Here is a 25,629-nt window from a genome sequence, read left to right on the forward strand (position 1 = left end):
TTTTCTAAAATGACTTTACACCACAGACTATAACCAGAGGGAAAGGGCTGTAATTTGTAGTGCTGTATTCAGCTGTGGGTTTTACATGTACAGGCCAAGGGCAATTGCACTGGCAAAACTACAAGTAAGAGACCTTTAATTTCTTCCAGCTGAAAAGAAGTGCCCTACTAAAAATGTGTTTTGTGAATTAGTCTATTGAAGAGAAAATGGTATCACTGTGTCTTTGACAACGGATTCCTCCCTGTATGTTTTCTGAACTTTGGAGCATAACGGCTGCTGGAGAGAAGCATTTAGCCTCATCTTTGACTGTGTGGGACTGACACCAAAACTGCAGGAGTTTCAGACAGCTGATTTTAATTTATGTATAAAATTTAATTGCAATCTCCTATTGATGAGATATTTCACCCTGGACCAAAGTGGTTGACTGAACTAAGGCCAACTGAAGTTCGATCAGGTAGACTGTCTTCATTCCTGATTCATTCACAATCCTCTCTCGCACTCTCCCTCTCTCACCCCACTTCCTGTAATCAGCTGAATTCAGGTGTTTTTGGTAACCAATTGGTAACCAGGCCGAGCTCATCAGAGTTCACTCCACATCACATCAAGATCTCCAGCTTCTCCTCTTCCCATCACCATCACCAGTGTCTACGACCCGGGAGGGTTTCCTATACCTCACGCAGCCTCTGTGAGGTAATATGATGACATCACGTTGGGGTCTAATCAACAAAGACTCTCACATCTCTCACTTTTCCTCTCTTGTTTAGCACATGGCAATAAAGGTTTAGTCGTTGACTCAGAATGAAGTCTCTCCTGATTGAACTGATGTTGTTATCCCTAGAGACACGATGCTAGTGGCGCTAATAAAAAAATACTTTAGCTAAGGTACAAACCCTTCTTACACTGACTGGTGCTTAAAATTTATGTCTTTATGACATAACACATCTTCATAGATCTTTCAACTATAATCAAGTACAAGGAAGAAGACATATAAGGGCACAGCATCTTATTCAACAGAACCTGTAAGTCACAATGCTGGGTGGCAACAGGACAGGGAACATTTCTCAGGAACATTCAGTTTTTTGGTCCAGAACAAACGTTACAACCTCTACAAATCTGGCTTGTCAGTAAGTGGTTGTGCAAGTGTTTGTATGTCACAACACATCACACATGCAGATACATGGCATGGCGTGGAACAAATCATATGTATTGTTTCTGTAGAGAGAACAACTACTTCTCAACCTGCAAACCTGTTTCAAGCTTCACAGGGAAAAAAATCCCTCTCAACGGTTAAAACGTGCAAAACCAAATTTCACAGGCTGCTCCCTGGAGCGATATCCTTCACTTGTGAGTGAATTCTTTGTTATCTTTCCCAGCCCTCCCTCCAGGACTTCCCCTTTACCCCACCTTCATCTCTGTCTCCCAATCACTCTGCATTATCTGTTCGGGTCAGTCAGGACTCAACACAATAACAGTGCAATAGTCAATACTCAGATATGATTTCTCTTAACCGATGTAAACGTTCGTCACTCTGGATGGTTGAACATGTGAACAAATCCCCCAGGTTCAAAGTCATGTGTCCTTTTGCACAGACTATGAGGTAAGTCCTGTTTGAGGCCCCTGAAGGTTTGTCAGAGTTGCTCAGTTGCCAGAAACTTTTACAGCTATAAATCAATCAGCAGTAGAGCATTTCTTAATCATCTGATCTGCTGGAGAGTCGTGAAAATCAAAGGCTCTGCTGGCTCAGAGAGAGGCTCCTGGTAGAGAGAACAGAGAACAGGTAAAAGGATGAACTGGAGCTCAGCCAAAGGAAATGTAGATCTGTTGAGATGTAGAAGACAAGCAAATAACTAAATACGTTTTATCATGTCAGCAGGAGCGGAAGGAGTTTTAAAAACTGTTCTCAAGTTAAAGTACTGCTACTAAGAGAACTAAGAATTACAGTAAAATGACTTGTGTACGAATATAAAATAAATGTACTCAGCTAAAACTACAAAGTAAGCCAGTTAAAATGCAGGCTACTCTGTTTAAAAGTTACATTTTAAAAGGGGGGAAGCCGCGGGGTAAAAAACACGGTGATAACTATAACATATGATAAAACTATTCAATTAAAGAAGATCCTTAGGCTACCAGGCGTATATGTATTGGTAATTCATTGCATATATTTGCCATTCCTAGGTGAGAACCATAACAAAAGCATCGCAACCTCCACAGCAGCTGCAGCCAACAAACACAGACAAAATACCATGTTGCTAGGCAACACAGCAGTTGTTGATGCTGGTGATGTCCATCCAATCTGCAGCTTCTTCTCCGCTGCAGCTGCTGGTTTGACTCTTCATTTGCTGCGTTCTCACAGTTAATCATAACTTCAGCATGTGACTTTGGTTTTTACTCAGTAACGATTTCCACTTTTTATGTAGCAAAGCGAAATACTTCAGTTAAAAAAATACTTAAAATCCAGTGTGCGTCTATACTGGCTTTGACCACAAGACCAATGTGACGTCTTGTAATGCCCATAATGACTTTCAGCTTGTTTGAGCTACATGTGATTTATAGAGCTGTCAGTAGAAAATGCATTGTGGTTGTTCAGTGTAATCCAGTGTTATTCCTTATCAATCTAACATTTTTGTTGATATAAGACATAAATGCTAATACATTACAAGTGTCACGTGCTTTGCTTCCATGTTAGAGAACTTCCTGATTTCTGCACCAGGTTGCCAGGACATTTTAAAGTAACAGTTAAAGACCCCCTCTGATAAAAATCAAGTGTTTCACCTTGATAACATGTCCATACAAGACATATCATGAGCGAAATAATCACCCAACCCCATGACTGAGTATTTCCACCTTGAACTGGAGTGAACCAATGACAGTCTCATAAAAACAAATTCAGACAGCCAGGGTTTCATATGTCACAAACCTAAGGAACCAATCCTGTCAACTTGTGGGGATGGGGGGCGGGGCTAAATAAATCCAAAACCTTGTTAGTGCAGAGAGAGATCAGGATTAACACACTACTACACTAATACTGTATCAGCCAGTTACAAGCTAACTAACAACATAAACCAATAAAGGATGCTAACTACGCTAACCATTCTGATACCTCTGCTAGTCTCTGATTCTGGACTCAACAGCATTTCATCAGTATTGATAAAGACTGTTAAAATAATCTTTAAAATAATCTCTTCTTCAGTTAGTGCTGGTATCAGAAGTTAGTCTTGCATATGATTGCTGTACCGACACTTAGAAATAGTCTCAGCCATATTTCAAATCAAATCATTACTAAGTTAGTCAAATGAATGACTAAACTCTTCATACACATAAAACAAACACCTGACTGACTGATACTTTTCGGTTACAAACAGCTTGGAATCGTTAACTTGGAAAACAGGTTAAATGATAACAGGATATGATCATATCATCGTGTTGCACTACCACTGAAAATCTATTATTATTACCTGCACAAAGTGAGCACATGTAACAAGTGCTAAAACATAGTTTAACAGTAGAACAAGAAGACAAGAGTCAATTATCTACATCTTGTACAGTGCCATGAAAAAGTATCTGAAACCATTGGATGATCTGGTGTTCTGCATGAACTGCTCATGAAATGTGATCTGATCTATTTCTAAGTCACAGGTTTAACAAACACAATGTGCTGAAGCTGATAACACATTCAGAAATGTGCCTTCGAAAACATCTTAGGCGTGTACCCACATCTACTGTGGACTGATGAAGATTTAAACTCTATGAGATTACTCTGAAACCCGTTCCAGCTTTATGCAAATCAATAAATCCTCTGCAAGGCATGGCTCACACATCAGCAGACACCTCTTGTAAAGTAGCTCTAACCCACAGCTCTGATCTGATTGGACTCCAGTCTTGTTAGCTTAGCTTTTGTTAGCTTTTTGTCATAAGCAGAGGGGTTCAAGAGCAATGCAATGATTTTTGTTTTATTAGTTACAATAGATTGTGTTCGATCATAATTATAACTTAGATAAAGATCTGACCATATCTAATTAACAAATATATTCAAAAATGCAGATGAATCCAAAGGCTACACTTACCTTTTCTTGCCACTATACATGTCTCATTTCAAATACAGTATTCTATTACCTAAATGACATAAATATCATTGTTCTTATGAGAATGGCAACAATGCAGTGTCTCCTCCTGTCTCATCCATGTTTGCATATGAATGTGCAGGTGTAGACAGGTGTGTATATAGCACTGAGCTTCTCAGTCTATATTATGCACACAAACACTTTCACTTTCAAAGGCAGCTGGAACCTTCCAATCCGACGCCTGTCTGTCGCGACTCTGATGTTTGTAGATTCAGTCTCTCTGTGAATCTATTCAACAGCCCAGCAGTCTTTGTCAACTTACTCTTGAATGATAACTGTGATAAGAGGTTTTGATCTCGTGAATTTAAGCTCCATTAACATCACATCATCATTGTCACACAGCTGATAAGTAGCTGGCTCTTTGTGTTTCAAACTCACTGGGATAGTTGCATGTGAGATAAGTTAAGGCCAAGGGTGTGTGGTGCTAAAAAAAAATGGAGTTGGCAGTTTACTGTGAGTGTAGTGAGTGAATTGAGAAAATGATTCGACCATTTAATGAGGTCAGTATCAGCACCGATTCTGATCGAATCCTCAAACCATTTTTAAATAAGCTTTTATAACTGTTCAGCATTTTTCATAAAAATCTTTTTATATAGGTGAATTTCAAAATTTCGTACCTCAATATTTGTGCCAAATGTCTCTGTCGCAATATGATATATGATATGACTATGGGTTTTAAGTGTAGCAACAGTGAAAATTAAGCATAAAGCATTATCATATCAAATGGATGTAGAAATGCAGATGAATCACTGTCTTAGGCTGCACTAATCTTTTTCAGCACACATCTTCTCCACCGAGTTCCAATTCCCACTCCTTGCTCAAGGGCAGTGTCGGATAATGTTAGATTACTCTCTATGACTGCGGGATTCTTAATACTAATAACTTCAACATTGTTTTCCATTTTATGCAACAGTATGAATTTCGCATTCATACAACATAGCTTACTCAAGTAGACCATTATTCAGTTTTCTTCTTCTACTGTATCAACTGTCTGAACGCATTTGACTCATCCTGAATGTGTTGTGTTATTGTGTTAACAAATATAAGACAATGCAATAGAAGAAAATCATTACTAATCACAACAAATCATTTTTTTCCTGAAACTTAGATTTAAAAAATGAGGGTTTTCTTATATTTCAGCACCAGACAATCAAGACATCAAAACATTTTTCATCACTCATAACAACAGTAGAACAACTACAGTCTAACTACGGAATGTTGCATGATCGTTTGTTTGTAGCCCTAATGTCATTGGGTGTTTTCAGAGTTATTCAGCCTTAGAAGTGTTTCGTTAGTCCAGTTTAACCTGCCTTTTCTGGAGGCTGGTGCAACATGTTTTGCTGCTACAGAGGAAATAAATTCATGATGAATGAAAACAAGTTCACAGCGTCTCCTGACGTCTTTACAGAACAAACAAACCACAGAGATAATCTGTCAAGAATTACAGCTGTGACAGTCAGAAAAAGATTAACTGTCAGAGAGAAAATAATTATGAGAGATTAATGAGATAAAGAGGAATCAACTCGCTACAGTAACTCAGTCAGCTGACTAGTGGCCACAGGGAAGGGGAGCCGTCTACAGATGTCCAACCAAAGAAATATATCGGTAAACAGCCACTGAAATGCTGTTACATTATCAGATGACTGTGGCAGTATGAGAAAATTGCAGTTGAAATCCTTCCACTATAAGTCTTGTTTTGTATGGCGCACAGTGCAATCACTCACAAAAATGTGAAAGATTACCTCGGGACATAGCGCTCACTTCATCAGCATGAGCATACATGTATTCTGTTACTACCCAAACACTGCTCAGTATGCCGGCTGTACCTGTACATACAGGGCGACTGTGATGGGGGCATGAGGTGAGTGTGAGAAGTTTGATAGCATCCATCATTGCCTTTTGCCATATTAATATTCTGCATGTTTATATCTAGAAAAAGGATATGATAACAATATATCATTCAGCCCTGTGTAACATGTATGTTTTGAAGTGTTATATAAATGTCGGCTGACATATCCACATGGATGAAGGAACACCACCTTCTCTAAGACTGAACTCTTAGTCACCTCAGCCAATCAGTCTCTCCATCATGATATCAATATCAAAATCGCCTCTTCATCTCTCACCCCAACCAAGGTCTTGAGATGCCTGGGTGTCATATTTGATGACCAGCTCTTCTTCTCTGACCATGTTGCATCCATCTCCCTATCATGCCGCTTTGATCTATACAACATCAGTAGAATCAGGCTTTACCTGACTCAGTACGCCACCCAACTCATAGAACAGGCCATGGTTATCTTTCATCTTCACTACTGCAATGCTCTTCTGGTGAGCCTCCCTTCACACACACTGAGACCCTTACAGCTGGTCCACATTGTAGCGGTATGTCTGATCTTGGATCAGCTTAAAAGGGCACTTTGCGTCTTATTAACCTCCACTGGCTACCTATGGCTGCCTGAATCTAACTCAAGTCACTAATGCTGCCTTCAGAGTGACTTCTGGGTCTGCACCATCTACTTGAGCTCAAACAGGTTAATGCTCCTTGTCGGCCACTGCGTTCCTCCAAGAAATGTTATCTTGAAACTTCTCGGGTAGAAATAGAAGCGAAGTGAATTTTTTTTTCGGTGTCAACAGTGTCAAGATAGCTTATATCAGAGACCTAAACATGTCAGAGGGCACAATGATATTAACAGAAATGAATTAAGCTTGTTTAGAGAAAAAACACAAGACAATCTTCAGGTAACTTGAACCTCCTTACATAACTATTGTACCATATAACCCTGAGTCATAATCATAATGCATGTTTAATCAATTAATCACGGTTGATTTGAGGAATGAATGCCTGGTATGAGTGATTGCATTAAGGGTGCTTTACTTGTTAAGTCCTGCATTGCTATGGCACAACGAGTGGTGTCCACAAAAATGTTGACTTGTTCATTTTGGTTTTCAAACCTCCACACCCTCACCTTAGGGATTGTCTAGGAATCCACGGTCTCTATTGAAGCGTGTGACAGGCTTATCTAATCGGCTAAATTAGACTGTTTTGGATCAATGTACGAGCTATCACAACATAGAATCACTGTGGTTTCAGTGATATGGATACCTTTTTCTTTTATAGACCTTACACACCTTTTTTAATATTTCTGCAATCACATTCCAGAGAAAGGTTCAAGTGTGTATCCTCACATCTCTGCACTCAAACACAAACACTCGACCTTCTCCAATGCTTCAGTATTATCAGTAAGTTTGAGAAGGCTGCTATGGTCAGATTCCAACAAATCGCATGCCTGGAAATGGAAAAGAGCTGCGGCAGGATTCACCTTCGTCAGCTGACACTTCACCTCTGACAAGACAGAACAAACAGGCCTCAAACTAAAGTGATTGCATTCTCTTACAAAACAGTCTTTTCACTGATAAGCCAGATAGTGTCGCATCTGTTTCTGTATTAAAAGATATAGAATATAGGGCACATGACTGAATGCTCCATGTGCTTGAAGATTGCTCCGGAGAATACTGGACACACTGTTACGGGAAAGACACAGTGTTATCGAGTGAGTGCAGTTAAGCGAAGTGTGCCGCTGATTCAATTTTAAGGGAATCTTTGATTGGCAGGTACAACTGAGTGTATACTATATGCAGTTGAGTTTGTTACTGCGGCTGCGTTCACACCTGAACTTAGAGCTGTCCACTCATGATCGAATCACCTGAGACAGATGTTAATACCAGGTCTGAACAGGGCCAAATGAATGTAAACAACCACACTAATGTCTGCGAGATGCAAAGCTGCTCTCTTTCCACAAAGTTGTTTCGAACTACATTAGTTTTATTCTTGGCTGTTTCATGGGTTTTTTGATAAGGACAGTTATAATTTTGAATTGTGGTATTGATATGCATCATGCTATGATACAAATTCTAAAATGGCAAAATAATTTTTTAACTAATCAAGTAAATTAAATACCTGACAAATCAAAAAAATTTTACCACAAAAACAATGCAGAAATCCAGTATTACCATTCCTTCTCCTTCATTTGCAAAAGTGCCAACAATGGACTAATAAAATCAAAGTTACAGTATAAAAGGCAAAGCGTCTGCAGTATATACAGCATGGAAAAACTTATTGACAGCAAGCACAAATATCATCTCATTATACAATATATATATTTTTTATTTTTCATTTTTGTGGCTTTTTAAGGAACTATTGAACGTGACAGCTCCAAGTGTAATGAAATGTGCTGGTCTGCAGTTTGGTTTTGTTTGGGAAGCAAAGACTCATCACTGCAGGTTTGAAACAACTTCTGTGAACACAGATCATTATTCTGACGGACCAGCACAAAGCAACAATATTAAACCTGATCAAACTGAGTGAGAAAGAGACGTGGAAGAGACACAATCATATGACACTTTGCAGCCCATCATCTGCTCTGTTTTCCCCTCGCTAATAAACAAGTGACAGTGCCATTTATCTATGAGCGCTGTGTCATGTTTACTCAGATCCAGACCAGCTCAGACAAAATAGTGACTTGATGGAGCATCGTATAATTGGACTGAATCGGAAAATGTGTCGTACCTGCACGGCAGGTTTTTCGTTTGAGCGTTGCATGTTATGCAATGCCTTGCCAAGTCCTCATCACAACAACACAACTGAATCTGCCAGGGTAGGTTAGCCTGACAGCATGTCACAATAGCACCTGTGTCAGAGGCAATAGTTCTCAAGCCATCGTCACATTAGTCTGGACGGGGAACGACACTGATCTGAACACATATCTGAAGAAGAATAAAAAGAGAACTGGAAATATCTGGAATGAATAAAGCACGAGAAATGTCTCTGTTATTATCATGACCGCTTGAGGTTAACCAGTTTCTTTTTGAACCTTTAATTTATCCAGGGAAGAGTGACTCAGTGTGGGTATTTACTGCTTCACAGTCACACAGTTCCCATCAAGGAAATAAGCACAGCCTTGCACTGTTGGTCAAGATACTGCAGATAGGATGAGGGTCAAGTGCCTTGCTCAAGGGCACCTAAAAAGAATGTGGTTAGTCTGCATTTCACTTTCACTTTTCCCACAGCACAAAGGATCTATTATTATTATGATCTATTATTTGAAAAACTCAATATTTCACCACTGGACACAGGACAAACACAGATGTCCTGTGTGACCACAGTAAAGCTGCACCTGGTGTGTTCACCAATCCCAGCATTTTTCATACTTGATACCAAGCAGAGTGATACATGACTGAAGCCACAGCTCATCCTCTCAGTGTCACAGTGGTTAGATTTCAAAAAGAGCCTGGGAGGCGAACAGACACTGTTTCTCCCTCAGGTCTGTCACAGCTTGTGAAAAATGGTGCAGTGAGGGTCTAGGAAAGGTGGGGTCTATGACCTCTGAATGAGATTCTACTAGTTCCTCTGTCAGTTCATTTATATCATGTAGGAGAAATTAATATACAAACTATATTTACCGGTAACAACAGCTAAGGGTTCTTAAGATTAAATGGGGGGGGGATTGTGGTCTATTTGTTTGTTTATTTAAATTTATGGGAGTGATATAACAAAAATAATTAGTTACATGATCAGTTTAAACTTAAACTAAATATTTAACTTGAAACACAACCCATGGCTTCAAAGGTTGAAGAAAATGAAATGAAAGAAGTTGTTTTTGTCTTACACTTGACTGTTGAAGCTGTCGAGTTCATCAGTCTCAGGGAAAAACACCTCTCCTCCTTCTGCTTTGCGCTTGGATTTCTTTCGTTTCAGCTTGAACGGCAAAAACCGCCTTCCCTTCTTCTCTTTCGGGGAAATGGGTACAACATCGTCGGGCGATGTGGCGCTGTCTCCCGGGCTGAAGGGACCAGGGCTCGGCGGCAACGTCCCCGACTGGTCTCCATCTTTGAGGGACCCCGACCGGTTCAGCTCCTTGTTCTCCTTGTCAGGGGATTTAAACTTAAACAGTTTCTTGACCTTCAGCGTGCTGGACTTACTCATGGTGTTTGAAAACTTTTCGAGAGGAAACAGAAAACACCACCAGGAGAGGAGTCCTGCTTGTAGCTGCTGGGAAAACGATTGAGCCTGCAGAGCGGGTCGGCGCAGGGACTTGGGCTTGCCTGCACGTATCGCGCGCTCCAACAGGTGAGAAAGGTGCAGCTGCGTAAAGCTAAGCAGAGAAAATAACTGTACTTCCGATTCGAACCTTCAAAATTAAATCTACGAAACGTCACTACGTGTTTCATTTTTACAAAATTGCACCATTATAAACACACATCCATAAGTGACCACACAGCTAGGCAACCCACCTCCAATCATAATTTGGATTTTATTTAGTCAGTTCTTTGTTTTTTGTTATCTTTAAAAAAAAAAAAAAAAAAAGTATTTATTTATTTGTTTGATTATTTATTTATTGGACGAGTAGTGGTCCAAAGTTGTCATATTTAAATATATTGGGTCTAAAAAATACCAGCCTAAAATATACCTATCATGTGTAATGTGTAATATGGGGGCTGCAACTAATAACTAAAAAGTCATTATCATTTGTCATGTTTATGCTTTTTATTTATATTTTTAATAACTGAGTTGTTAAATGTGAAATGGTGTAAAAAGACCGTTACAATTATCCAATGTCTACGCTGTAATTTTCAAATTGTTTGTTTTATTTCCAAAAAGCAAAGACGCTCAGTTCACTCTCATATATGACAAAGCATCAAATGCTCATGTTTGAGAAGCTGGAACCAGAAAATGTTTTAACATTTTAACTTGAAAAATGACTGAAATCATTATTCAGTTTTTAAAACATTTGCTGATCAAGTTTCTGTCAATTGACTAATCAATTAATCAATTTATTCAGCTGTAGATAATGTCAGCCCCCCTCAGGCTGCTACAATACAAAAAGGTCATGGCCTCTCTGTCCTCAAAGGCAGCGATGGCCCTGTTAGCCATCATAATATTCCATTTTCAAGATGCAATCCAATTATTCAGTTAGAAGAATCCACCAAAGTTCATGACTCTTTTAACACATGACAACAACAATGCTATAATATGCAGTTAATCCTGTATTGGACTAAGAGGTGCTTCTTTTGATGCAATAGAGTCTGAGCATAATGAAGTTAAAGACATACAGGTCTCCACTGTCACTATTAGCGGTGATGGAAACAGGTTAACACTAACTTTAACAACAATGTAACCACAGTGCTTGAGCATGCTATGCTAAAAAGCTTTTATTTTGAAAGCAAACATTTTTCTTTTAGATTGTTAGCTCCAGAAGATGGTTGCTTCCTGAGATAAAAGCTCAGCTGAGATGGTTTTACTCTTTACTATATCCCTGCAAATGATGATTTGAAAATAACATATTAGACCTAACATTATGTCTATAAACCTGAACTTTTTCCAACATGTCTCATTCTGAAAATCCACAGGTGTCCACTGACATAACAGCTCTATCTGCTGGCCATGTCGGGGAAAAGCAATGACAGTCTGGAATATTGAATAGGTTACAGTGAAGATCATATTTACGTATTTTTCTGACTTCGGTGTCCTGACTTCTGATTTTCTGACTGACTTATTTTGTCAGTCAAACCACTTATAAACCTGTAAAGTGAATGTAAATGCAAAAAAGGCAAAACATAATTGACAAATAAGAAAGACGGATTGTAGAGGCAAATATAAAATGAAAGAGTTTTCTTTAAATAACAACATTTAACTAGAATCACCACCTGTGGTTGTCTTCCTCCGCCACTCAGACTAGTTTCAGGTTACATACCTGTTCATCCAGAGTCATAGAAAATATGAATCATTTGTGTGAAATTTATTTGTGCCAAATTTGAAGGGATTCCCATGGGGAGTTCTGGAGATATTGCATTCACAAAGCCAAAAATGATTTTTTGTGAGGTCACGGTGACCTTGACCTTTGAACTTTAGCCACCAAAGTCTAATCATTTCATCCTTGAGTGCAAGTGGACAGTTGTGCCAAATATGAAAAGGTTCCGTCAAGGTGTTACAAAGATATCCTGTCCAAAAGGAAGGGATGGACGGTCGGATAGACAACCTGAAAACACTGTGCCTCGGCGCTGGTGACAGCCAGACAAGCAAACAAAGAAGAGGAAAAAAAACGTAAGATTGCAATTAAAAACAAAACTGATTAGGATGAGGAAAACTAACACTGAGACAAAACAAGTGAGAATTGAGGGCATGAGAGAATAAAGCAGTTTCTGTGTGTGGGATGTTGAATAGAGGTGTTGAGATTGGGAACAACAAATCATACAGTTTCGCAGTAATTCAAAGAAAAAGAAAACACAAAATGGGGGTTCCTGCGAGCAGAGTTACACAAACTGTTATTTGTGAGTGGAACCATCAGATAAGAAAAATGTGAGCACAGAGGTGGCAGAAACAAATGAGATCAAAAGCAGGAAGCTCAGTGAAGCACTGTACTCACACAGAGGTGGTTTTGCTTTGTTCTTCTTTTGATATTTTTTGGAGCACACAGTTTTATTCAGTTAAAGCCCCTACACTTAACTCTATCTACACATGCAGCGGGGAGAGCGGTGAAACTCTGGTACCTGGGAGTAATATTACTTTCTTTTGACTCAGCAACATCAGCTTCAGAAAGTAAAGAAGTTCTTTGAGTGGAAGTCATCATTCTCTAAGGTATGTACTGTATGTTCTGAAAAACCAAACAAACAGACAAAAAAAACAAAAAACTGAATAAGCATGAAACTTTCCTGTCTGTGCTGGTTTTTCTCAGTTTGGTATTTGGTAGTAAGTATCTAAATGTGGTAATTAAATCATAATATTTCTTTGACATAGTGGATGTGATAAATTTTAAAGATTGAAATGTACTAATTAGTTTTGTAGTTTTAAAAATGACTGATCAGTTTTAAAGGTTTAAAAAAAAAAAAAAAAAAAAGAAGGTTTTACAGATGAAATGACATAGAACAGTTTTACAGAAACGCCACCTGTGTAAAATATGGAAACATTCTCTACAGAGCACAAGCTCTTGAATTGTGTTTCTACGGAAAAGTCTCGCCCCTTTCCTTTATTATTTTCCCAGACAGACTTAGCAAAGTATATTATGTGTATAACGTGACTATATTGATTTGTGGGAAGTGAAAATGTTGAAAGAAGAAATACCATCTGTTATCACTGTCCATCAGCTTTTGAAAGAAGTTTCTCACATGCTATTATTTGCTTGAATTAGATATCACGTGTTTATTACTGCGCTCTGAGTTTCGGTCAGTGTCATTTTTTTTAATGTAACAATTAAAACAGAAAAATCAAAAATGGACGCGGATGTCGTGATGTCACACAGAGAAACTCGTTTATTAATTTCTCATGTATTTTTTTATACTGTCAGTAAGTCTGAGTGTTTCATTACCTTGTTAAATGTCAGTGACCTCCTTGCAGCCCTGCAGACTCTCAGTGACGCATATCAGATCTTCCTTGATAAGATCTGATCAGCTCTTGAGATCATCACAGCTCAGAGTGCAGCCATCGAGACGTGTGATCACTTAATGACTAAATGGGGCTGAAATGGGGTCATTCACAACACAGGAACAGAGGAAGGGAGGAACTAGAACACTGGCTTTTATTCTGCAAACAGAACAAAAAAAAAAAAAACTAGTCCACGCAGGCTTTGCACTAAACTACCAAAATTATAAAATGTACCCAACGGGTTACTGTTTCATCAGAAAGGGGTTCGTAATGGTTAAGAAGCGAGGATCTGTTAAAGAATAAATACATGAATTATGAACCATTAACAAAGCCATTAGTTACAATTCATAAACCCTCTATCAGTTTATAAGTATTCAGATCTTTTACTTAATTGAAATACTACAGTCTAAACTTGCTTCATTACAGGTAAACGTCCTATTCAAAATGTAACTAAATATGTTTTCTACCTAGAATGACTGATTTTGAGTTGACCTAATTCTAGTTTATTTTAAATCAAATTTAACCATGGCACACTGAGACGACTTCCCTATTGAGAGCCAAACACACATTTCACCTGTGGCTTTTTCAGGTTCACTTCTGTTTTAGTCGCAGAGTCTCAGTGAAGTCATCTCACTGTGCCGCGGTTAAGTTTGATTTTCACTTTTTTTTATGGGTAAATATTATAATACATAAAAATAAATAATATTAATTTGTAAAATAAGTAAATGTAAATGTACTTTGTTTATACAGCCCTTTACAACAATCCTTTCGGCGTACCAAAGTGCTTTACAACAGGTAATAAATAAAGAGAAAAATAAGTGAAAACAATTTAAAAAAAAAAAAAGAAGTAGTGGCTATGGCAGTAAAATAATTTCCTCTGCGTTTATACCCATCTTTTCTTCTCCAGATTAAAAACATGGAGAACGTGACTTCAGGCTATGATTACATGTCAGATTACCAAGATGAAGGACTCTGCAATCTCGACCCCAACCCCACGGAGGTCGTCGTCCAGACTTACATTCACTCCATCATCTGTGCCTTCGGCCTGATTGGCAACGCTCTCGTAATCGTCACCTACATATTCTACAAGAGAACCAAGACGATGACGGACGTGTACCTCTTCAACATGGCTGTGGCAGACCTGATCTTTGTGGTGGCCTTGCCGTTCATCATATACAATGAGCAGCATAATTGGTTAATGGGTCCCGTGGCTTGCAAGATCCTGCGGTCAGCCTACAGTATCAACCTCTACAGTGGCATGCTCCTGCTGGCGTGCATTAGCTGTGATCGTTACATTGCTATAGTTCAGGCGAGAAGATCCTTCGGTGCTCGCTCGCGCGCTCTTATCTACAGCCGCCTCATCTGCTCCGCCGTTTGGGCGTTTGCAGTGGCTTTAACTCTGCCCACGCTCATCTACACTGAGCGCTTTGAAGAGCAGAGTCTGGGGGCTGACACCGTCACCATGATATGTCAGCTGTCTTTCAGCAGGAATGAAACGGCAAAGCTGATGAAGGTGCTGGTTCCCAGCCTTCAAATGGCCATTGGCTTTGTGCTGCCTCTGTCGGTGATGGTGTTCAGCTATTCCAGCATCATGTGCACCTTGCTGACAGCACAGAGCAGCCAGAGGCACAAGGCTGTGCGTGTGGTTTTGGCAGTTGTTGTAGTTTTCATCGTGTGCCACCTTCCCTACAACGTGACTCTGCTGATACACACCCTCTCGCTCTTTAAGGAGAGGATATGTGAGGCGGAGAAGATTAAACTCCAAGTTCTGGCCATTTCCAGGGGCGTAGCCTACCTCCACTGCTGTCTAAACCCCATCCTCTATGCCTTCATCGGGGTGAAGTTCAGGAGCCACTTCCAGCAAATAATGTTGGACTTATGGTGCTTTAGCAGAAAGTACATCTACTCTGCTCGCTCCTCACGTGGAACTTCAGATTTTTGCGTCTCAGGCGTGAAGCCTTCAGATGGCTCCAACAACATGTCATCATTCAGTGCATGATGCTGCAGCCTTTTAAAGGAGATAATTAGCGATGCTAATGCTTCAGGAGCTCCCATCTTCCCAAGCTGTTACTTTGCTGTAGCTGTATGTACTGTAAGCGGAGATAAAAACATCTGTACAAAATGTGCTTAGATAAAAGGAGATGTTTTGTATTTGAAATTTACTGCATCATGAGAAAACATTATTTCAATATACAGTACAATATTGTAGGACATAGGCAGAGATTAAACAGTCTGTCACTTTCTAGCTAAATGTAATTTGTTTGATGTAAAACATCAACACATATGATTAAAAGAAAAAAGAAGTATTGCACTTCAGTAAAACTGAGGTGGTGCCACAGAAGAACAAAAAAGGAAATATGGTCACACTCTCTCCTTCCTAAGTTGAAGCGTTGAATAATGAACAGAAGTGTTTTTGCAGAACATTATGATGTCACGGTGAAGTAGACCTTTGAACATTTGGATATAAAAGGTCATCACTTCATTTTATCATTATAGACATTTCAGGTAAATTTTTTCATAATTAGTCAAAAAATCAAAGCAACAGAGGCAAAGACATCCTGATTTTTAGTCTGTAGTCTGGATCAAAGTAAGAAAATGCTGGAGCCTACATTTCACATAATGCAACCAATAGCACCTTATTGTCAGAAATGCACTGTCTACCAAACACCCATGTCTTTCAAAAGCTTCCAGTTTGTAACACAGGCTTTCTATTAATAATTTGTTAACCGAGCCCAAAATGATTTCGATTTCGATATATTCAGATTAAAGTGACATTTATGTGTGCGGTCAGGAATTCCCCGTATAAATATGCAGAAAAACAAAACAATTACTTGAAAAGCTGCTCAGTTACTGTGACTGTAACTTGATCACATGCACCTGTACAGCAGGAAGTGCACAGGTGTAACTAATGACAATAACGATGGCTCCATTTTATTCAAGAGTCCCAGTAAAACATATCAGCGAGGCACAATACCACGGGTTCTGTAACTGAACCACCTGGTAAAGAGCCATTATTTATGTTACTGGTAACACCTGTGTTTTCATCCTATGACAAGTCCAAAGAGGGAAAAAACTAAATATAATGGAACTTAAATATCATCTTTAGATCATTAACCATGGAAAAAATGTAGTAGTGTATTATGACTCAAAATAACACCCACACATAAAAAACTCCCATCCTACTATCAGATAGCAATATTGTTTCTCTTCAGAAATTACAATCCTCCAAGTAATTTGAAGTCCTGTATTTTGTTTGTTTGTTTTAAATTCAGATAACATTTTTTCCTCCCTTTGCTGAGCAGGTTATAGATTCAAGCAAATCCCAATGTTAAGGTCCATGTGTCTGCTAATGACATTATTCTCTATGTAATTCAGAAATCAATGATTGATCTTTATATTATTGATCCAATTAGATCTATTCTTGAATTTTGAACAAGTTTCCTCACACAAATATCCAACCACATGTATTGATGATGCATTATCCTTAATCAAAGCTGGTTTTGTTGCTTTTATTTATATCTTTAACAATATAACCCGAGTGACTGATGTATGATTGTGACGCATTTGGTTATTTCTCTCTTATTCTCATGTTACCATGATGATAGCATCCTGTTTGCTTCTATTTTTATGTATATGATTTTGACTGAGTCTGCTTGTTTTTTTAGGTGCTGTATAAGAGGCTAAAGTCCTCACATTTTTGATCTTACTATACTGTCACTTTAATTTCTACAAATTATCTAGAACCATATATCTCATTGTGTTATGCTTTTATAAAGTTTTGTCATTTTGTATTTTATAAATCTAATTGTATTCTTTTACTGTATCCACTCAATAAACAGTGTGTCTGAATTTTATTTTCTTGAACCAAATTAATCAGCAAATTAATTGAGTCAGAAATTTTCTGGGAATCAGATGTTAGGAAAATTGAGTATGAAAAAGCAATAAAGAAAGCACTTAAACGTACAGTGCTGCTATAATCTCTCAATCATTACATAAATAATGATGTAAAATAGATTCTGTACCATTAAACAGTACATGAAACATTCACATTTAGCCAACATATGGTAAAGTAACTAAGATCTGATTACCTTTTTAGTCACTAAATAATTACTGTATATGTTACTAAATGTTAAGTCATTACTTTCTGTGCTCAAAATAACTGCGAACACAGAAAGGGGAAGTGTGGCAGCAATCTGCAGTTGTAGGCCGTGGCCCAATGTGTTCAGATGATAAGAGTCTTCCTAAGACAAAGACACAGATAAAATCAACAAATTTATGCGTGGTTTCTCTTGTGGTACATGGGGTTGAGAGAAAAGATACCAGCTAGGTAAATTCAATGTAAGAAAAATTTCAAATTTTAGAAAGGTAGTTGGTGTCTGGAAGGCCTGAAATGCAGGTTGAAATGAAGTGCTCACTGTTTAGCTTGATGATTGAGTTTTTAGCCCCACAGCAGATGTGGATGGTTTTGTGTTTGATGGTTGGTTCATCACTTTGGTCCAGACTAAAAACAAACTAACTTTGTTGATCCTGAATTTTCATTTGGTGCCAAAATCAGGTCATCATTTTAATTTTCCCCATTACGAAAGACTAATGCAAATGTAGAGGCATTCCTATCAACTTTGTGTGCTAATTAGCAGATGTTAGCATGCTAACATGCTAAACCCAAGATGCTGAAAACTGTGAATACTGTACCTGCTAAATATCAGCATGTTAACATTGTCATTGAGAACATGTTAGCATGTTGATGTTAACGTTCAGTCCAAAGCTTCACTGTCCCTAAACACAGCCCCACTTAGCTGCTAGCATGACCCCGGACTTCAGTTCCCAGATGACTGATCTGCTTTCATTTTCAGCACACATTAGCTGGGCCACAGTTGCTTTGTTGGATGATACTCTCCAGAGAGACGTTCTAACTAAGCGTGAAGTTTGTTAAACTTGATAATGGAAAGTCATTTTCACTTGAGATACAGTTAATTAAAATGTACTTCTTGGTAATCTGCAAACACCCCTAGTCCTCTCTTAGAAACACTGTTGAAAAATGCAAAGATGCCTGATACATACATGATCTGTCCTACAACATTTAAAGAATACTCACATAGAAAATAACAAATCAGCCTTAACATAAGTCTGTAAAGGTGTTCTTTGTGTGGCATAGTACAGATTTGAAACATTTCGAAACATGCTCCTGTACCCATAAACTGCTAGATTTGTTTTAAGGTCATTTCCTGTAGTGGGTTTATGTCATTTCTGACAAATGCCACCACAAGTCACCAGGGTCAACGTGTAGAAGCAGTAAGCAGGAGCAGCATCTTCTGAAGCACTGACTACTGACAGAAACAACAAGTACTCCAACCCGAACAACCACAGCCAAACAAGGTGACATCAACAATAGCATGAAACACCTGCACAAAAAAAGAGCCAGTTTTGTTGAAGCATAGCGATAGTCAATTCTGGAGAGTTATCTTCAACAATCAACTCACTTCTTCCTCGTTTCGGGTCAGGAAAGAGTAAAGACCACAAGCCAGCTTGTTGTGTCCTGTTGTGTTTTCCTTTCTGTGACAGCGTACAAATGTATTTCAAGACTACTTAATACGTACAAACCAAATTCACCTTCTTTATCTCACAAACCAGTGATTACTGTAATAATTGAATCAAGTTGGGGTCTTGTGCTGCAAGCTGCCAGCTGTCTGACACCTTGTGAAGTTTCTGTTTGAACATGTTTTTTTAATGATCCACCAAACTATTTAGCCTATACAGAAACATAGATGGAGGGCAATACAGCTGAATACAGCTGTTTTATGTGTTATCTCTTTAAATAAAACAGAGCACAGTGTTGTGAAACCAAGATACTGTTACACAATCCACACAAGTTTGCACAGCTATCCTTGTTAAGGCATTGCATTTACTTCCATTCATGATGAACAGCCTAACCCCACATTCTAGATGCATCATAATTTTGGTCTTGGTTAAAGTTCCTTGCACATGTCCTCAGAGTTTATTGCTGACTATAAAGTAGCACACATGAAAATCTCCATTGTGTTATCTTTGGCGACACCTATGGCCACACATGGATATTGCAGGTTTGTTTTTGAACTGGGTGATGGAACACATTTCACTAACTTTGTGTTAGTGACGTATGTCCCTTGTGATTTTGCAGGTGAGTCATAGCAGACCCCAAGTTCATGAAACTGTCAAATGCAAGGACTTATATATATATACTATATAATTTCATCACTGAGTCATAGGCTCAATCACTACTGTGTTAGCTCATTCAAAGATAGATAGTGACTTATTTAAATGAAGAGATTGCCACTTTAGGCCAGCTGCTCACACAAGGTAACTGTATGGAATTCCAGAACTGGCATTAAGCAATCATACAATCAAATGATATTTCACTTGATATATTTCAGACACATTCAAATGCCAGATGTGAACTGCAGTTAAACTCAGATGGATCCCGGCACTCTCTGGATACATCTGGACGCAAGATAGCAGGTCTGAACAGGGCCTCAGATAGAACTCTTTCCACTGTGTTTATCTTAACTACACACCTGTAAAGTTTCATGACTGTATCTTGCATGATTTGAAAACCGTCTCTGAATAGTTCCCACTACAGCTGTCTTCAGGACATTTAGTCATGACAACCCACTCACACACGGACACACATACACAGACACAAGTTGAACACCACAGCAGCCGTGAGATTGTGGATGGTAAATATACAAAGAGAATGTCATGCCAACACCTGCACTTCCTCATGGTGTTGTCATGAGCTCCTTTTTCAGGTCTGCTATTATAACTTTTCCCCACTAGGTGTCATCAGAGAGTTTACTCTCACTACCCACCACCTGACCTCTTTTATGAGCCATAACTTGCCTCTTCAGCTGTTCCTTATTTGCTCATTGGCAGGGATAATATAGACAAGCATAAGAAGTCAGAATCAACCAATATATGGTCTCTGTGTGCATGCGTGTCTCTCACAGAGCTGCATAACTCAGAAACACAGGTGTCTTAACATGGTGCAATTTTGCACAATACATCGATTAAAATGCCAGAATACATAGTGAAATACTGTAGGAACACAGGTGTAAGTAATAATATCAATGGTGGCTCTCTTCCATTTAGGTATCCAAGTAAATCATGCCAGTAGTAGGCCAGCATGCACAGTACCCTGGTACACATAAATTCAATGCAACGATGTCTAATATTGCAACTTAAAATTATGTTTCACAAGCAAAATGTTGCTATGAATGCTATAAGGGTCTATCAAAAAACAGGGCAACACACAAAAAATGATTTACTTGATTAGGCAAATGGTTTTTCCAGCAGGTTTAATTCTGCTGTTTATTACTTTAGATGGACTTCCTGTAGTTCCTGAGTTTCCACCTGACCCAGTCACCTGCTTACCCAGCTGCTCCTCATCAGCAATCAGTGACTACTGTGGACCAATTAAACAGCACCTACTCTGCCTGCTCTCTAAGTACTGGTGTGTGCTTCTTGGTAAACTCTCCTGTTGCCATGTACCTCAACTGTTACCATATACAAACACTGCAATAAAATTGCCAGTCACAGATAACATTTTGGACACTGTGGTCAGATTTACAAAGAATACTGAACATAGCACAAAAAAAAAGAAATGTAATAAAAACAAAAAAAACAAAAAACTAAATACACATACACTAAGCCTTGCCTTACATAGTGTATGCTGGTTCACTGGAATGTTTCACTTAATGGAACTATTGTTAACATCATTAATTACACCTATGTTTTCCCTTTCATGTCAACTTAAAATGGCATTAAAAGTTCTATAATAATCAGAGGCTCTAATAGTTGTGTAATAATATAAAAGGTGCCCTATGAGTTTTCCTGTGAACAAAACAAAAGTTATGTTTACATTCAGTGTTCTCCACCAAAACTCACTGTGTGCATCTTTGTGTTGAATTTTCTTCCTCATAAAACATTTGCAAAGCTGATTTTTTAAAAACGTTTTTCAAACCTGCATGGCTCTCATCTGTTTCCATGGAATAGCATGAAACCATTGTGAGGAATGTGTATTGTGTCACTTGCATGCTCGGGTGATTCCCGCACTTGCGAAATTACAGAAATTATATCTGAAGACAAACAGATGGGTTGTCTGATATATTTTCTGAACTCTATATTTTGAAAGGTGATTAAAGTGTCTGCTTTCGGGTCTGTTGTATAAATGCAATTTAAAGCTGCATCAATTTTTTTTTTTTTTTAGGGGGTTTTTTTGTCTGTTTTTGCATTTTGGCAGAACAAGGTGTCAACACAACTGACATGTTGTCATGGTGAACATTAGCATTCATTTGGAGTCATGTTTAAATCCACCTGACAACTTTAAGTCCAATATCCACTCTGTTTTTAGCTGTTTTTAGTCTCTACACATCCCTGAGAAAATATGTCAGTGTCTTTAGCTGCTAAATGCTCCACGTGTTTACCAGGTAGTTGCTAACTTTAGCTGGCTGCTGGTTGGTGCCGGGCAGGAAGTATACATTGGGTGTTAACAGCTTTTTAATTGAAGCTGCCTTCTGAGGTTGGAAACAATGTTGATAAGAGCAGTAAGATAGAACCAAACTACAAAGAAGCTATCGGTCGTAAAACCGAAAGCATTAGCTGAAACACAGCGAAATGTTGTGTAGAGCTGAGGACAGCTGCACAGTGAGGTGATAATTCTTGTGGCTTTGTCACTGCAAGCAACACCCTTCACATTACACTGATTTTATCCAGTGATAAAAAAATACTGAGCAATGCAGCTTTTAATTTCTCTATGATGAATGTACTAAAGTCAAAGAATTACAGCATGCCTGAAAAACATTTAGAAATTGGGACACTGTCAAAGGTTTGGGTGCACAAGGTGGCTTCGGTGGTAGTTGCGGAGAGACACGACAGCATTATACTGTACATTCATATTTATCACCCAGACACAAGCAGTTCTCTGCTGATTTGTCACCTCTGGTCAGGAATTATGGCATCAGGTGATGTATTGCTGTCCATTTATCTTCAGAGAAATGACAGCTTGTAAAAGCCCACTTTACTGTGATGATTTAGAGACCCTTTAGCCCCAGGCTCATTCCAGATAGCCCTCCTTTAGTTTCAAATGCTAAGGACATGCTATAACAAGGCAGCACTGGGTGCCATCTCTGGCGCCGCAGTGACCAAGAGGAGTTCTTCTTTGAGGATAAATGACTCAAAGTGGATCCTTGGCGCCGTTCATTAAGGTATTTTTTTTTAACCACCCTTAAGTATATTCATCTAAACATCTGGTACTTGATAATGAAGTCACTCCTTTGACTTCTACCACAATCAGCTTATGATTAATTATCCCATGAGTCATCACTGTTGAAAAGGTTTTATTATAGCCGGGGCCCCAAAACCACCAGAGGGCCTCCAAGAGCACTTGAAATGTTGTGTAATGTTTTTTTTTTTCTTTTTTGTTGTATATTGCGTCAGTGGTAATCATGCAAAAACACAATATTATGTTAACAGGCTGGTTAGCTAATACTACTGGTTTAATCCATTCCTGCTGCCTCTGCCAGAGCAACACAGCTATAATACTGCACACTGTAGACCACACACACCGAAACCTGACTAACTCACTATGTGCAATAACCAACACACACCATCTGTGCACGTTCCTTATCTGCTGCTATTTTTGATATATACACTCAACAAATATATAAACACAACACAACACAACACTTCACACAACACACACACACACGCACGCACAGAGTTTACTTCTCATGTTCACATATATGTTTAAATCTGTGTTAGTGAACGCTTCTTCTTGCCAAAATCATCCATCCACCTCACAGGTGTGGCATATCAAGATGCTGATTACACATTACTGATTATTGCACAGGTGCGTTTTGGGCTGGTCACAATAAAAGGCCAGAAATAATAAAAAAAAAAAAATCTCAGATCTTTCATTTCAAAACATGAAAAATTGGAGTAAAAACAACATCCATTATTTATCTTTTTACATTTTTAGTATTTGATATTGATATTTTCCTTTTTTGTACAGTTCACTTTGCTGCTGTAACACTGCAAACTTCCCCACTGTGGGACTAATAAAGGAATATTATCTGTCATCTTATATCAATAAAATGTTGTGTGGAAATGCTCAACTATTGACAATAGTAAATAGTATTGGTGGAGTAGAGGCAGTGGAAGAATTTCCTTCTACACACAGGTTTGTCTCAGCCCTGATTATAATAACATGGCGTATCATCTTGGTCACCTGGATGTTTGGTCATTTAGCTTGGGCAGGGATCACTGCTAAATGTGTTTTTTCATTTCTCTGTGTGCATTCAATTGTGTTCATAAATACAGTAGCTAGGTAGATGTTGGTGAACAATGGCATATGGTCCTTGCCCTGACTCCACACCCTCGTTCTGATGAAGAAAACCTCAGAAAAGAGTAGTTCAGTCTTTAACTTGGCCAAGTAGATACATGCTGATTTTAGGTAAGTGTGTCTGGAAATGCTACATTTATGCTGGACACATATTCAGATATGACAGGGATGAAGAAAGGTGAGTGTTAAGCTCACTCAACAACATTGTGCGAGTGAGTGCCTGAAGTTATCTCGGGGACTGTTGACGGGAAGGTCAGCGGGATGGGAACTACATCAGTGTAGTCTGAGGACTTCTGCTACACGGGACACTTAATAAACCACTTCACAGTTTAATTGGAAATGAGGTGAAAAGAACAACGACCCATAAAACCTGGAAAATGACGATAATTGGACATGTGCGTTGTCTTTTGCAGGCACAGTTAGACAGTTCATTCATCCATTTTGTCTGTTAGCACAGCGCGGCCCCTCCAAGCCTGAACATGTTAAGCCCAAATTGAAAACAAAGTGAGGTATAAAATGCTCTGTAAATTCTCTCATAGCGGTCATATTTTCCATGGTGTGACATTCAGGGATTAGGCTTCTGCTAACAGCCCTCATTTGTATTTCCACAACATCTTGACAGCAGGAGGTGACAGCAATATAAGACTTGTGCTTAAAAGAAGTTTAACATTGTTATACTTCTCTCTTATAGCTTGTGAGTGCTGCGTCGCTGTCGCAGCACTCACACCGGCACTGAGCTTGACCTGACTGTTGACTTGACAGCTGTAATGAAGTGTTAAGTGTTTTGTATTGTCACAGCAAAAAATGTGGAATTTGTGGAAAATGTGGAACTGAGCAGGTACGAGCTACAGGTGCTGATTAGATATGCAGCAATGTGCAAGAAAAGGCAGGGAAGTACAGGTGTAAATCATGGAATCATTTTGCTGATGCTGTTACATTCAATTCAGTACAAAACTAGTTCTCTAGCAGCTTTGCACATGAGGTTAATATCTATAACTATGCACGGCTAGCTTCTAGTTTGTAGACATGGATGTAATAAAACAAAAAAAGGATTTTAAAATACTGAATAAAAATTCATCTCTGGGGAAGAAATCTCTTCGGCATGTTTATTGGAGCTCAAGGATACACACATTGCATCGTGGTGTGTCAGCTAACACTGAATTTGAAGATAACTTTTACTCCGCATCTATAATTGTCATCTCAGCTTCACTGTCAAAACACAATACAAGCCCTTTTCTGTAGCTGTGATGACTCAGTTGTTAGCCATTTCGATAAAACAACCCTTTCATCTAGTTTGTGGCTTTGGAATTAAAGGGCTCTGGCTTTGTATCCACGTCGATGCTCTTCCCTTTGAGTGTTACTCTTTGGGTTAAATGTACTGAAAGATTGAAATTTCATTGCGAGTTTTTAATTGTTGGATTTACTTTACATCTAATTTATTTGCTCTATCCACAAAACTGGTTAAAGCATAGGGCCTGAGGAATGGTGAAGCGTGGTGGTGGCAGCATCATGGCGTGGGTTTTTTTTCTTCTTTCAGCTACAGAGACTGAGAAACTGGTCAGGGTTGAAGGGAAGCTGAATGGAACAAAGTTCAGATATACCCTTAATGAAAGCCTGAATGGGCCAGAGGGAGGACCTGGAAAAGGGAATCACAACAGGGAATTGTAACAGTAATCTCCTCCAACTTATCTATCATGGGAATGAATCTACTCATA

The 25,629-nt window shown here is 38.8% G+C and overlaps 2 protein-coding genes across 2 annotated transcripts in view; one reads left to right on the top strand and one right to left on the bottom strand.

Moving 5' to 3' along the window:
- The window catches only part of crybg1a (crystallin beta-gamma domain containing 1a), a 45,310-nt gene extending 35,206 nt beyond the window's left edge, over nucleotides 1–10,104 (bottom strand). Inside the window, exon 1 of the mRNA XM_056393906.1 lies at nucleotides 9,788–10,104. Within this exon, the coding sequence (XP_056249881.1) occupies nucleotides 9,788–10,104 (317 nt within the window). The remainder of the gene's footprint in view (nucleotides 1–9,787) is intronic.
- Nucleotides 10,105–12,286: 2,182 nt separating this feature from the next.
- Nucleotides 12,287–17,387, top strand: ccr6b (chemokine (C-C motif) receptor 6b). Its single transcript, XM_056392784.1, has 2 exons — nucleotides 12,287–12,756; nucleotides 14,447–17,387. The coding sequence occupies exon 2, from the start codon at nucleotides 14,456–14,458 to the stop codon at nucleotides 15,536–15,538; it is 1,083 nt and encodes a 360-aa protein (XP_056248759.1). The 5' UTR covers nucleotides 12,287–12,756; nucleotides 14,447–14,455; the 3' UTR covers nucleotides 15,539–17,387.
- Nucleotides 17,388–25,629: the final 8,242 nt, after the last annotated feature.

Source organism: Seriola aureovittata, chromosome 13, assembly GCF_021018895.1.
Source record: "Seriola aureovittata isolate HTS-2021-v1 ecotype China chromosome 13, ASM2101889v1, whole genome shotgun sequence".
Classification (NCBI taxonomy): Eukaryota; Metazoa; Chordata; class Actinopteri; order Carangiformes; family Carangidae; genus Seriola; species Seriola aureovittata.

Coding starts and splice junctions, on each gene's coding strand:
- ccr6b (XM_056392784.1), top strand. CDS start 14,456: ATGGAGAACGTGACTTCAGGCTATGATTACATGTCAGATTACCAAGAT.